The sequence below is a fragment of the Adiantum capillus-veneris genome, chromosome 21, assembly GCF_014529385.1.
Source record: "Adiantum capillus-veneris isolate H3 chromosome 21, ASM1452938v2, whole genome shotgun sequence".
Lineage (NCBI taxonomy): Eukaryota > Viridiplantae > Streptophyta > Polypodiopsida > Polypodiales > Pteridaceae > Adiantum > Adiantum capillus-veneris.
Genome location: NC_140951.1, coordinates 92,732,059 through 92,747,124, shown reverse-complemented (window position 1 = coordinate 92,747,124; position 15,066 = coordinate 92,732,059). Strand labels below are relative to the sequence as shown.

The window sequence follows — 15,066 nt, the reverse complement described above, 5'->3', positions numbered from 1 at the left end:
TTCTCCACCTTCTTCAAATTCTTCATCTTCTGAAGAAAGTGATGGTGCAACTTTTGAACCATCAAAAAGAAGAGGCCATAGGAAATCCTATGCCGCATGGAAGAGGTCGTCCAAGCTGAAGAAATTCAAAGAGGGAGGGAAGAGCATCTCTTTCCTTACCTATGATGGCACCTTCGGTGCTACAGACAAAGTTTTGGCCTTTATCCAGCAATTCGATGCGGCGTTTGGAGATGAGGGCTTCACGGAGTCCTCTAAGCTACGCCATGTAGCTATGCACTTTCAAAAGTCCGCCAGACAATGGTGGTCTAGCCTACGAGCCAACGGTGAAGCTCCACGAACATGGAAGGCTTTAAGAGCTTCCATTATGAAGCAGTTTTTGGCCACCGATGCCAAAGACAAAGTACTCACCGAATGGCGAAGCTTAAAGCTCTCTCCCAATGAATCCATCCACAAATATGTAGACAAGTTTTGGGACCTACAACTCAAAGCCACTGTCTTCAAAAAGTTGGATTTTGGAGAGCAAAAGCAACAATTTTGTGCGGGCTTAACCGAAGAAATGGCGGAGTATGTCAACTCCCAAAGGCCACGTACCATATCGGCGGTAATACACCATACTATGGTGGCCTCGCGAATCAATTTCCAAACGGGGGGTAAAAGAAATAATAAGCCCCCGGAAAACAAGGGTTCCAATGAGCCTAAGGGGAAGGACAATGTCCAAAAGTCTCCTAAGGGCACTTCCAACAAAGCTAAAGAGAAGGGAGTTTACAAAGGAAAGAATAAACTCTCTCCTGAAGAGCTTGAGCGTTATCGTAAAGATAACCGGTGTTTCAAGTGCGGCGAACAAGGGCATGCGTACCGCGCTTGTCCCCAAAAGAACAACCGCCAAGATCCTCCTAGAGCTTCTTTGGTTGAAATCCAAGAGGAGGAGATTCACCAAACTCACCACAAAGGATCTCCTCTATGCCATGCTTGGGGAAAGGTAAGAGAACATGATGCTTTTATTCTCTTTGACCCTGGTTCTACTCACAATTTCATATCTATGGAGTTAGCCACCAAGCTAGGCATACAATCCTACGAGATGGGAGATATCCTACCCGCAGACAGTGCCTTCAAGGGGCAAGAAGCTTCAGTCACTCCCTTAATCGGGAAATTGAGGCTTCATGTCCAAGGCTATGTGGACAAAGAGGACTTCTTTATCTCTCCTCTCAAGCATGAGGATGTAATCCTAGGGGCACCATGGTTTGACCGCCTGGCTGCCCATGTTAAATTTCCTGAAAGGAGAATCTCCTTTAAGTTCAGGGAAAAGGACATGTATATAGATGCTAAGGAGATGGGTAACACCATCCCCATTGTACATACACCAGCTTTCAACAAGTCAATAAAGAGCTCTATTTCCGTGTACATGATTTTTGTTAAAGATTCTCAAAATGAACCTAATGCTTTAGCAAAAGAAAATAAAAGCAACCAAAAGGAATTAGAGTTATCCAATTTTCTCAAGGGGTTTCAAGATGTCTTTATTGACGACATCCCTTGTGAGCTACCTCCTAAACGAGGTAATGACGACCATGCAATTGAACTTCTTCCAGGAAGTTCACCGCCTAACAAACCTCCTTATAGAGTTTCTCAAGCTCAACAAGAGGAGATTATGCGGCAAGTGCATGAGTTAGTTGAGAAGGGCATGGTTAGGCCTAGCTCATCTCCATTTTGCTCACCTGTGCTATTAGTGCAAAAGAAAGACGGCACATATCGTATGTGTGTCGACTATAGAGCACTAAATAGGATCACTATCAAGAATAGGTTTCCCGTTCCACGGGTAGAAGACCTATTTGATAAGCTACAAGGATCGACCTACTTCAGTAGGATTGACCTAAAAAGTGGCTATCATCAAATAAGGATAGTTGATCAAGACATTGTAAAGACCGCATTTCGTACTACATTTGGTCTTTACGAATACATTGTCATGCCTTTTGGCTTGACTAATGCACCAGCCACATTTAACCGCTTGATGGAGAAGCTGTTCAGGCCTCATCGAACCTTCACTGGAGTGTTCTTTGATGATATTATCATCTACTCTAATTCATTGGAGGAACACAAGCAACACCTCCAGGTAATATTTCAAGTTTTAAGAGAGAATAAACTTTATGTTAATCGAAAGAAAAGTGAATTTTTCTTGCAAGAGATTCAATATTTAGGTCACATTATCTCTCAAGATGGAATCCAAATGGATCCATCTAAGTTAGAGGTAATAAAAGGATGGCCTAAACCAAGGAATCTTCATGAACTAAGAAGCTTTATAGGTATGTGTGCATACTATAGACGCTTCATAGAAAAGTTCTCACAAATTGCGGGACCATTACATGACCTAACAAAGAAAAATGTTAGGTATACGTGGTCTGCTAAAGAGAACAATGCTTTCGAAAAGCTTAAAGAAAAGCTTATCTCTCAACCTGTGCTTACACTACCGGATCTCTCAAAACCATTTGAGGTCCAATGTGATGCTTGTGGTGATTGCCTTGGGGCTGTTCTGCTCCAAGAAGGGCACGCCATAGGCTATGAGAGTCGAAGGCTCGACCCTGTTGAGCAAGCTCTAGGCATATACGAAAAAGAACTCCTTGCAGTTCTACATGCCTTAGACTCATGGAAGCACTATTTATTGGGGACTCCTTTCATTCTGCGAACGGATCACCAAAGTCTTAAGTACTTCATGACGCAGACCAAGCTTCCGACAAACAAATGAGGTGGGCAAATTTCCTTTCGCAATTTCATTTTCATATTGCTCACATTGCTGGCAAGCATAATCAAGTAGCCGATGCACTCTCAAGACGACCGAGAGTGAATGCGGTTTCCATAGCAACTCACAATGATCTATCTTCAATGATAGATGAGTATGCTATTGATCCCGATTTTAGAGATGTGATTTCAGCCCTTGCATTAGGGAAGAAAGAAGAACCATTTACTTTACAAGATGGTTATCTTCTCTATGGCAATAGACTATGCGTTACTAACTCACTACGTGAGAAAGTAATGTATGAATCTCATGCTCCCCCATATGCGGGGCATAGAGGGATTCAGTCTACCCTAAAGGGAATTGAAACATATTTCTATTGGCCTACCATGAAAGTGAACATACACGAGTATGTTTCCAAATGTGTGGTATGTCAAAAGACAAAATTTGATAGAGGGAAGCAACTTGGATTGCTTCAACCCTTGCCAATCCCTAATTCACCGTGGGAGAGCATATCCATGGATTTTATCTTTGGATTGCCTAAGTCTATCCATGGGAATACGGGAATATGGACGATAGTAGACAGGTTCAGTAAACAAGCTCATTTTATACCTGTCAAAAAGACTATCAAAGCCCATCAAATGGCAACCCTCTTCATTTCACAAATTTTCAAGTACCATGGCTTGCCAATGTCCATAGTGTCGGATAGAGATCCTAGAATGACCAGTAATTTCTGGAAGGGTCTCTTTGAGAATTTAGGAACAAGGCTAAACTTCTCTTCGGCCTATCATCCACAAACTGATGGCCAAAGTGAAATAGCTAACCTAACCATTCTTGATCTACTAAAAGCCTATGTAACGGAAGTAGATCAAAGATCCCAATGGGAGAAGTACTTACCCTTAGTAGAGTATGCTTACAATAACACTGTACATACTTCCACAGGAAAAGCACCTTTCGAGGTAATTGAGGGAAGATCAAAAAGTCCCTTGCTACTTAAGGTACATGGGAAGATCTTCGCTGCAGATGAGTATAGCCGAGACCTACAAGAATCTTTCCAAAAGATTAAGGATGCTATCTCTATCTCACAGCAAAGGCAAAAGGCTGCTGCTGACAAGCACAGAAGAGCCCAAGCCTTTAAAGAAAACGATTGGGTCTTGTTAAAGTTTCCCAAGGCTCGATTAAGGCACACGACGGGCAAGAATCCTACGGGCCACCAAAAGTACTATGCTAAACTAGCAAAAAGGTATTATGGTCCCTTCCAGATTCTTAAGCCAATCAATGAGATGGCCTATCAACTTAAGTTGCCCAATCATTGGCTCATACACAATGCTTTTCATGTGAGCCTATTAAAGCCTTACAAAGGAGAGCCATCTCAAGAACCAACTATTGAAGATCCACCGGAGATCGAGGACCACGAGGAGGTGCTGCAGCCCGAGTCCATTCTCCGACATGAAGACAAGGTATTAAGAGGCGGTAAGACTATCCGACGATATCTTATTAAGTTTAAGAATTATCCTTTTGCAAGGCATACAATTAAAGGATAACCTAAACCTTGTCAATGCTTACAATGCTTCCCAAGAGTAAGCAAATGTACAAAATGTTAAAAATGAACAAAATTTTTTGTCTTATAAGACTCTCTTTTTCTTTATTTGTGCACAAAAATGAAGTAGTATGCATGCTTAGATCAAGTTTGCGGAGACGACGTCTCCCGAACACCAAGTAGAGCTTGTCACTCTACTATGGAAGACTGATAGGACTAATGTGCAGACATGCTTGCGGCAGCCTCAGGCTCTCAAGCGCCAAATGGACTAGTCATCCATTATGGAATGATGTCGTAGGGTAACATAGGGATCCTCTACCCGCTAAAGAAAAGGACTCATGCATATGCTTTATCTTCTTTACACCATAGTCGAGGACGACTATGATTTCAAGAGAGAGGTAATGTCATAATAATCAATATCTAATTCTCCTAAATGATTTTCTCATATTAAACTGATCATTTAATGTGGGGAAGTGCCAAGGGAGAAAAAGCTAGAATATTGGTTAAGCTAGCATACCGGCCACAATAGGGATCCAAAGGGGGGGCCATCTGCAAAAGAGCCATGTGAAACAATGGGCGAAAAAGACCCTAAGGTTCAGCCCATTAAGACTTCCAAAATGCTAAGGTTCCAAAATTCAAAGGTTGTGTCCAAAGGTCAACCCTAGGGAAAATTGGATGCTTAGTGTGTGCCCTAAAAAGTCTTTGCACATCCCTACATGGGAGGGGGCGAGCCCCAAAGCTAGGGGATGAGAGAGAAAGCCACACACACACACACAGGCTCCCTTTACACAAAGGGAATGAGGGACACATGTCAGCTCCCTAGGCCAGATGCCCACAAGGTGTGCCCAATTCCTATTGGAAGACCCTTGAAGTGGACCAATGAGAATTAAGCTAGAGTAAATCTAGTTTAATTAATTTAAAAACATTTAATAAAAGAAACCAATGAGAATTAAGTCTCCTAGAAGACTATTGGGCAGTCTCCCAAGGGGTCCAATGAGCATTCAGGAGCCCCATGGCTTGCCTGATTCCTATTGGCCAGGAGGCAAAGGGGTCCAATGAGAGTTTAGTTTAATTATTTAATTACCTAAAGCTCTCACAAAAGGGGAAAGGGGGACACATGTCAGAAGGCTATCACTTATGCTGCTTAATTCCTATTGGCTTGACCTGGGGAGGTCCAATGAGGCAAAAGCCATACCTAATTAGCAGCTAGGGCTCGCCCAAGAGAGAGGGGGGGCTGATTTTTGCTTGGCATTGACACACACACACTCACACTTGACCATGTGTGAAGGAAGAATACTCTATCTCCTCCCAAGCTTTAATGGAGAGCTCATCACCTACTCCAAGCTTGTGAGATAGAAGCCTACATCAACACTCTCTTGGCATATGGATGCAAATCCAACCAAGAGCCAAGCTTCAATGCATGCTCATCTTCTCTACCAAGCTAATTACTAAGCTAAGCTATGCTAATATGAGTGATTATGTGAGGAGATGTACATCTTTCTCGTAAGATACTTCTTTTTCTTCTCAATCTACTCTCATACCCTGCTAGCTCTCACCATCTTCGAAGGTGTGTGAGGTCTTGGGTCTGAGAACGGGGATAATTCAAGTTGTGTTTGATTAAGTGTTTTGCTTGGTGTATGAAGCTTCCATCTTCATTGCACTAGCTAGTCTTGAAGGAACACAAAGAATTGTATTGTACAATGTCTCTCTTGATGGGAGAAACCATAATACAAAGCCTTTTGGAGGGGGGACCGGCTCCATGCAAATCCGGTCCTCAACTGTTGTCAATAGCTTAATTGCTCTCTCTTTTGAAAGTATTGTCGATGCTATCTAACTAGGTGTTATGCTTTTTGTTGCTCTCTCCACCCAAGCACTCTTGTAATTCTCATTAGGAATCTATTCTAATGAAATGCCCACTATATTCATGCTAATTTCCGCTACACATAAGATTTTAGGCCATTAAATGTTACATTACCGGGTGCTTGAAACAGTCTTGAGCGCTTTTGTGTCTGTACTGATTGAGTTTGGCACATTTCGCTATTTTCGGGGCCGGTCTTTTAATTTTCATCGTAATTGATGATTTTCGTAAAAACTAATAGTTGGTAGGTCCTTCATGTACGTGTGCAGGCAGCCATATCAAGCAGTAGTCAGTGATGCTAGCACCATAGTCAGTGCATCAAGCCACGGTCTGTTTGGAGATACATTTGTAGGCCTTTTATTCAACTGGCCCTAGGTTCTACACCTTAATTCATGTATTACCAAGTGAGATGTTTTTGTACTATTACAAAATGAGATAATCCTATCTTAGACCAAGTAGGACCAAGGCTGTGCGTTCCTTTTGAAAGTGACCGCCTTGGCTATCTTGTTGCAGTTGCCCTTCCTTTCTCCTCACAGTCTCTGAGAAGAAAGATGACTATCGACTGTGGGAATCAACAGAATTGTAAACTTTATAAGCACTGAACCTAGAGAACTTCAGTACTGCAATAGGCCAGACTGCCTCTAATGGTGGTACTGCTCCTGTTTGACTTCAATCGTCCCATACACCCCCTCAGAACCCAGAAAGGGTCTCACTACCCCCCAAGAGAACAAGGACTTTGACATGACACTGCCAAGACTAACTTCACATCTAAGTTTGGCTGGAGCGAAGGTCTCACATTAGGCTGGAGCAAGAACAAACAATAGGGCCTGTTTTTCAAGATTGAGACAAACAAACTTTTCCAAACAAAACGATACATCTTAAATTACCTTTTCTAGATTTTCTGATCCAAGGTTTGCATTTTCCAACGCTTTCTTTCCACTAACTAGGCAATAACGGAGGCAGTCGTCAAGTCTGCGGTCATTTTTTCCATCAATGTAGCCTTCAGAAGAAAAACCTCTAATTTGACCTGCGAATTTAGTAGGAAAACTGGAAGCATCAAATCGGTCAATGGGAGATATCCCACTTTGTCCGTCCAGTAACTTGTTGTAGAAAATGTCAATGTCATTCCCAAAGACAGAAACAAGACCCATTCCTGTTATCACAACTCTCTTCTTTGGATCTTTTTCTCTTTTTGGAGCACCTGCTATCGCAGCTCTTACTACATGCTTTTTACCTGCAACCAAAGTAAAAGTGATGAGAACTTTGTAACAAATTTTGCTGTTTCAAAACAAGAATATCTCCATGATACTTGGAAAGTAAGTTCACAAAAATTAAATGTTCAAAATGTAAGATCACATCAATTGAGAAGGTTCAACAAAAAATGGATGAAAGATGGATAGAAGAGCAGGACCAACCAAAAAAGGAATTTTTCAGATCTTAGAAAATGTACCCAAAATAGCATATGATACACCTGCAGATGCGAAGGATGCAAGCTCTTCTTCTCAACCACAAGACCGAAAGATCGGCCACCATTCGGTTCTCTCTGATCTATTTGAGCAGGTTATCTTGCACTTCCAATCTCAATGATGAGTCAATGACAGCTGTTAACCATTCTGATGATAAACCAATACATGAACTCATTGCCACTTAGTGGGCCTTTCTAAATTCATTTTCAGGGTTTCCTTCCAAACCCAAATACAACAAGTGAGGTGAGGGCGAGAAGCTAGGAGTCTTTCTTCATCCGAAGGCTTACCCTTAATGTTCCATGAGACTGGCTAACTAGAAGAGGGATGCCAGGGACATGCCGCAGGGTGTTCTACACCTAGTTTGCAGCCATTCTCAAACTGGTCATTTGTATGTGTGGTGCGTGTGCACACGTGCACGTGCATGTGCAGATGTGTACTGCAAATTCAACTTCAAAGCGCAATGCACGTGTCACAAAGTGATGATGTAGCATAACCTAAAGGACGGACTCCGGACACAAGAGGGGTCAAAACCCTAGCAAAAGAGGCAGAAGAAGTTTTACCAACTTGTAGGTTTTTGTCGAGGGGCCCAAAGGGGCTAGGCTAACCTGCCCAACTTATGGAACCCGGCTGAGGGGCCTAAAACCTTATAAAATAAAAGCAAGAACCCAAAATTACGTGGAGTTGATGACGTGGCACTACTGTATGGACAACCCGGATTATGTGCTGACATGCTGACGTACAGACTCCCGTGATTTGTGCTACTAACGTGGCACCTGTACGAATTTTTGCAAATCGCGTTGGCAGCTTCTAGCACTAGCTTTTGAGCCAAGATGCTTTTAGACTTGAAGCTTTTCATGCACACTGCTTTTGGGAAGGCCAAGGGCCTATATAAGAATTGCCACGGCCTCTCTCCCGCAGATTGCGTGGGAGCACTGCTGAAGAGGACCCTCGGACATTGTACTTTGTGAAGCATTAATAATAAAGAAATACTAAAAGAAGCGCCAATCTTTGGGGCCAATCTCCCTAGGCCCGGAACTTTGCGGTGGCATGTCGTCTCTCTCTCAGTTTTGTTCAGTTGTTTTCAAGTGTGTTGCATTAGATTCTCGGCTTGGAGTGTCCAAGTCTATTACAACAAGTTATAGACTCTTGAATCAAGTACAAGATAATATAAACTAAAGCTCCATCATGCATAGTAAGGATAGCAGTGTCTACATTTAAAATAGGTAACTTCCTTCTTTCAAGAGTAAAAAAGAATTCTTGCCTCAAATAGACCATTCTAGACCTATCCAAACAATTAAGCCACTAGAAGAGAGTAAAAAACAAAGTTTGATACAAAACTTATTCAGAGAGAGAAAACAATCTAGAAAGAGAAACATTAGAGAGAGAAAATCAGCACGCACAAAAGCATGTACACTGCTCACGAGCAATCATGCGAAGCTATGTGGGGGGACACAGAATAAAGCTAGCTAAATACATTTCCAAAGGGTCTAAAAAGTCACCCAAAGTCATGTCGTTCATGGGGCAACCTAGCTTTGGATGCAACCGTTCACCCACAACCATTTAGAGGGCGTTGGAAATTGTCACTGGCAAAAGGATCATCGACCAAGCCTTGCTAACAAGCCACAATGGAATGCTTCACATGCCATCTGCCATACTATGTCATGATTCAATCCTTTCTTACAATTATACATTCAGAATTACATATAAAAATCCATACATTCGTATGAGTTGATTCTTCTTGGTCTACAGTCCTGATAATCAAGGATTCATTCTAAAACTGAAGCTTTTCGGCTTTGTTGTCTGCTACATGTTTCATATACAGTTGTACTTCTTTGTTCCTCTGTCTGAGGGTGATCTGTTGGTCTCAAGCGTAGAGTGCAGCAAAATATTGACAGAACCAAGGCATGCCCAAATAGAGCATCACGAACTCCTAATTCTGCATCACAACCTTCTAATTTCATAACGAGGAAATCCACTGGATCTGCATATCCTTGAAATGTACTCGATAAGATTTAGTAGGTGGAGTAGAAGGGATAAAGGCACCCTTACCCATATGTCCTTATTTGTCAATTACCAATTTGTCTACCGACAATGGACAGAAATCCTCCATGGATCCTGGATTAAAAACAATTAGTGCCTCTCCATCTCAAATCTTGCCCCACTGCGAGACTCAAAGGTATCAACAAGAAAGTCCTAATAAAAAGGCACTCTTGAAATCCTGGCGAGTCTTTGGTCCATATGGCTTCAAAGATAATACATCCCACCTTGGCATCACATTGTATTTAAAATGGTGACTCAAATCAACTTGGATCCTTAGTAAAACCCAAGAGCGATGTCCCGAACTGTGTGGAAACAACTTTTGTAAGACTCAACAGTCGTAGGTGCCAAAGAATATCCGTGGTCACTCATCTAAAGAAACAGGAAGTAGCCGCAATCCATCAAGGCCCAGGCTCCAGCAGCTAATCCACAAAAATGTCAAGAAGGTCAGATTGAGAAGTCTAAAACGCAAAACTAGACCATGTGTTGTCACCGATAGACCACACGTGTCATAGACTTGGATACTCCAAGCCAAGTGCAACACACGCAAGAAAAACTGAAAGATTTGAACAAAATTGAGAGAGAGAGAGAGAGAGAGAGAGAGAGAGAGAGAGAGAGAGAGAGAGAGAGAGAGAGAGAGAGAGAGAGACGACGCAACACGGCGAAGTTCCGCACCCAGAGATACTGCCCCAAAAACTGGCGCCCCTTCTTTGTGCACACCATGATGACACAAGAATGCATGACTGAATGATCAATTGTGAGATTTTAAGTTGAATAAATGTAGCATTTTCTTGCACCTTGCAATTGAGGACGATCGTTTTGGATTTAAAAGGCGGTATGTGACAGGTTATAGGGTTAGGGTTTTTGCATCAAGGTCATAGACGCATCTGATCGATGCGTTTGTTTGGCCAGTCACAAATTCACTCTCCCTAGGAAGGTGGTCCATGCCAATCTCTTGGTCAAAGCCATAATCCTGTGTCGTGAACAATTCTCTCTATGTGGTATTTGTATCTGTATCATCTGTGTGGCACTAGGACATCTAGGTGATCTTGGGGTCGTGGGCTAACTTGACCGTGTTTTGCACATTCCAACCGAGGAGCCTAAACCCTAGAGAAAAGATAAGGTACCTACTTATGGGGCACCCGCCGAGGAGCCCAAATTAATAAAGAAGAAGGCACAATAACCTTCCAACTTATAAGTCCTGCCGAGGGGCCTATTTTGTTTTAAAATTTGAATGAAGGAATGATGACGAATGATGCAATAACATTCTAGTGCATCAAGATATGAATGAGATGACTGGATACTATGGTGAGCACATCAAAAGTTCCAGAGGGATGAGATGGCTACACAGGATGAGATGGCTATATAGGGATCTAGGTGCATCAAGACTTCTGGACGGATAAGACGACTAGATTGAATGATTGAAACACAGTATTCAGTGTGACTAAGTGTGAGATTTGAGAACTGCATGTTTAGTGAATATACGTTCTTGTGGACTCTAGTACATAGAGTCAGTATCTATGTCACGTGAACGGGCATCATGTGCCAACAGAAAAGAGCAAATTGAACAACTTTAAGCACTTCAAATAACAATTGAACTGAAAGAGATGCACGACACGAGACGGGAAGTGGCGGAGTTCCACCCCAAGAGAGCACATGCCCCAAACGCTGGCGCCTCTTTCAGTATTTCTTTATAATGCTTGAACTCAGTACAACGCGGTACTCCATCCTCTGCACCCCTACGGGGGAGCATGCTAGAGAATGAGCCCTTGGCTCATATTTAAAGGCCCTTTGCCATGAAAAGCTTCAAGTTCTAAAAGCATCTGGCCCCAAAAGGCATCAACGCAAATTAAGGAAAATTTATGTATAGGTTGCCACGTCAGCAGTCACCAACGTGAATTCCATACAGGCTACCACGTCAACAAGTCAGCACAAATTTCAGGATTGTCGTACAACTGCTACGTCATCGACGATTTAGCAAGGGAAAATTATGTGTGTCTGTGGGTCCTGCTTGACTTTGATGTCTTTAGGTCACTTGGGCCCCATCAGACGGGGTGGTGGAAACTCCTCTTTAAAAATAGGCCGCTCGGCACGACTTGCAAGTTGGTAAAACTTCTACTGCTGCTTCTTAGGGTTTAGGCCCCTCCGTCAGGATCTGCAGGTTGGCTCCATTCTTCAATGGCTTGGCACGTCAGCAATTTGTGACATCTCCCCATCTTGAAAGAAAGTAACCGTCCGCGATTACAATATACCTGCAAAACAACTCAAGTTGGCTCAAAAATTTCCGAGGGTCATTCCGAGGGACAATTTCTCATTCCAAATTGGAGCTCTTGATATCCTAGGTCGTTGGCTTCCCAGAAAACTCTCATCCAAGGAGTCTCATTCTAGATCGGAGCTCTTGATATTCTTGCGTAGTAAAATTTGTTACAATATACATGTGGCAGTGATGTGCGTGAACACACTTAGGACCGTCGAGGCATTTCTTCCCTCACTAGGAGGTTTTTTCCCCCATGCATTGTATATATGTCCATCACTCTAGGGCTAACTCGTCTTTCCATTGCACACTAAGTAATACACTCTCAGTTGTGTGCCTTGAGCTTCCTTCATCTTCTCCAAGCTGTGTTTTCTTGCAACCCTAATTCCAACAATTGGTATCAATGCAGGTTGCATCCTCCCGGGCTTAGTCGCCAACAGCTCCAACACACGCCTACTCACTTTCTCCGATTTTGTGAACTTTGACGAGCGTTCACAGGTCGATTTTTGATTTGGGCTCATTTCGGCCTCCGTTTCCACTACAGGCAGTATTGCACAGGCTATTTCGTCATTTTGTGCAAAATATCTGTCAGTGTTGTTTTCTACATAACAGGTCCTGTACAGTCTTCTACGGTTTGTGCTATATAGCACATGTTGTTCCCACTCTGTTTCTCCTCTTTTCAAACAATTTTCACATTAGGTGAAGCATTTGCCATGGCTGACAACAACACAGATGTGTTCAAGATGTTTGCTGCTGAGGATAGGTTGGATGGGGACAATTACCTTATGTGGGCTTAAATGATGCAACATGTCCTTCTGTCAAAGGGCGTTTGGAACATTGTACAGGGCATTGATGTACGTCTTGGTTCTCAGGATAAAGGCGATGTTGAGGATGTTGTAGGTTTTGGTGGCAGGATTGTTGCTATCAGAGCTGTTTTGCCTACGGCTGAGCAAAACAGATGCACGGACTTATGCATTGATTGCGTCGTCTTTGAAGCGCACTATTACTCCTCACATTCGTTCAACAAAATCTGCAAAACAAGCTTGGGATATTCTAGCGGGTCTTTATGCAAGTCGCAATGAGGCAAAAATTACATTGCTGCGTAAAGAGCTAGAGTCGAAGATTATGCACGAGGAAGATGACATGGACACTTTCCTTGCTGGTGTCAAGGATATCAATGAGCAACTTATTTCTGTAGGTGAAGTCATTTCAGACAGTTCCCTTATGCAAATTGTTCTTGATGCCTTGCCAGTACTTGGAGACTTGTGACCCAAGGAAATCCTAAAGTTGTCCAGTTTAATGCATTATGCACATTGTTGTTGCAAAAGTCACTTTCCAAAAAAAACAGGACTAAACAACGTGCAGTTGAACATGCCTTTATTGTTGCTCAAAGAAAAGGTGGTATTAGCAATGTAGCCACGTCTCATGGTTTTTTTGCAAGTGGTAAATTGCATGTTCTTGGCAGCAATTTGTGTGGAAATTCTGATGATAAGGGCAAAAAGAAGATGCGTTGCCATTAATGTAAAGCTAATGATCATTTGATCAAGCAATGTCCTAAGTTGAAGGCCAAAGAGGCTAAGAAGAAGGTTCCACTACAAATGTAGCTATTGTTGAGTCTTTTGTGAAAGGAAACTGTGATGCTGATGTTGAAGCACAATGGGCTTTTAGTGCAGAGTGCATTTATGATCCTTCTGTCCATGATGCATGTTTGTCAGTTGCTGCAGATGTTGAAGTGTGGTACTTTGATAGTGGTGCTACAAAGCACATTACATCTCATCCGTGACTTGTTTACCTCTCTCAAGGATGTCCCTCATGGGAATGCAATCACTTGTGCCAACAATGCCTCTTGTCCGGTCAAGGGAATTGAAAAGATTGTGCTTACTGCTGCAAATGGTAGCTCTTTCACACTTGTTGATGCATTGTATGTACCTGGGATCAAGAAGAATCTTTTGTCTGTATCTGCGCTTGCTAGAATTTGTAGATGACACATGTACAGTACATGATCTCAGTTTCGGTGATGAAATTGTTGCATCTGGCATTTTATGACGTGGGCTATATAAGCTCACTTTATATGACAAGTGTGGGCAGAATTTTGCAAATGCAGTTGGGGATTCTAAGGCTATTTCAGATGCAAAACTTTGGCATGCACATTTTGGGCATCTGAATTTTATCAGTTTGCTACGTTTGCAGAAATATGATACGGTTGCTTCTTTGCCGCCTATTGAAGCCCCTATCAAACATGTTTGTGAAGGCTGTATTTTGGGTAAGATACAGCATTCGAAGTTTCCAAAGGATGGTTCACTTAGGGCCACATGCAGGTTGCAGCTTGTACATAGTGATGTTTGTGGGCCCATGCAAACTCCGTCCTTGGGAAATTACCTTTACTTTGTGACTTTCACTGATGATTACTCCAGGCATGCATGGATATATCCGCTTAAAGACAAGTCCGAAGTATTTATGTGCTTCAAACAATTTTTGGCTATGGCTGAAAATGTCTCAAAATGTACTATGGGCACCCTCTGTCCCGATCGAGGGAGGGAATATATGTCTCTTGAGTTTAATGGATTCCTGGCTAGTTGTGGGGTAAAACACCAATGTACAGTGCCTTATACGCCTCAGCAAAATGGTGTTGCTAAGAGGAAAAATAGGTCACTTACAGCAATGACACGACGTATGGTCAAGAGTCAAGCTTTGCCGCATTCGTTTTGGCTTGAGGCCATCATGTGTGCCACTTATGTACTAAACAGGTGTCCTACGAAAGCTTTGCAGTCTATGACTCCATTAGAAGCATTGCATGATAGAAAGCCTTCTATTGAGCACATGCGTGTTTTTGACTGTTTGGCATATGCTTTGGAGCCACAAACACAACGCAGGAAATTGGATGATAAGGCTGTCAAATGTATTTTTGTTGGTTATAGTGCTGAAAGCAAAGGTTACAGGTTGTATAATCCACAAACAAAGCGTATCTTGGTCTCATGGGATGTGTTTGTGGAAGATTCTGTTAAGTCCTTGTTGTCGTGTACTAGAGACAAAAAATATAAGCTCACAGGACATTTATGACACTTTGTTGCCTCTTTTCAGTGGTGGAATTTCGAATGTAAATTCCAATGAGGCAAATGTACAGCCTATGGGGGTTTCTGAAAATGTTACAGATCAGCCTATTACTGGCGTAGATGTACATGATGT

At 42.4% G+C, this 15,066-nt stretch overlaps 1 protein-coding gene across 1 annotated transcript in view; it reads right to left on the bottom strand.

The window, feature by feature from the left end:
• LOC147431362 (3-oxoacyl-[acyl-carrier-protein] synthase I, chloroplastic-like) overlaps positions 1-15,066 on the bottom strand; it is a 67,143-nt gene that overhangs the window by 5,981 nt on the left and 46,096 nt on the right. Inside the window, exon 2 of the mRNA XM_086493966.1 lies at positions 7,011-7,357. Coding sequence (XP_086350092.1) covers positions 7,011-7,357 — 347 coding nt within the window. The remainder of the gene's footprint in view (positions 1-7,010; positions 7,358-15,066) is intronic.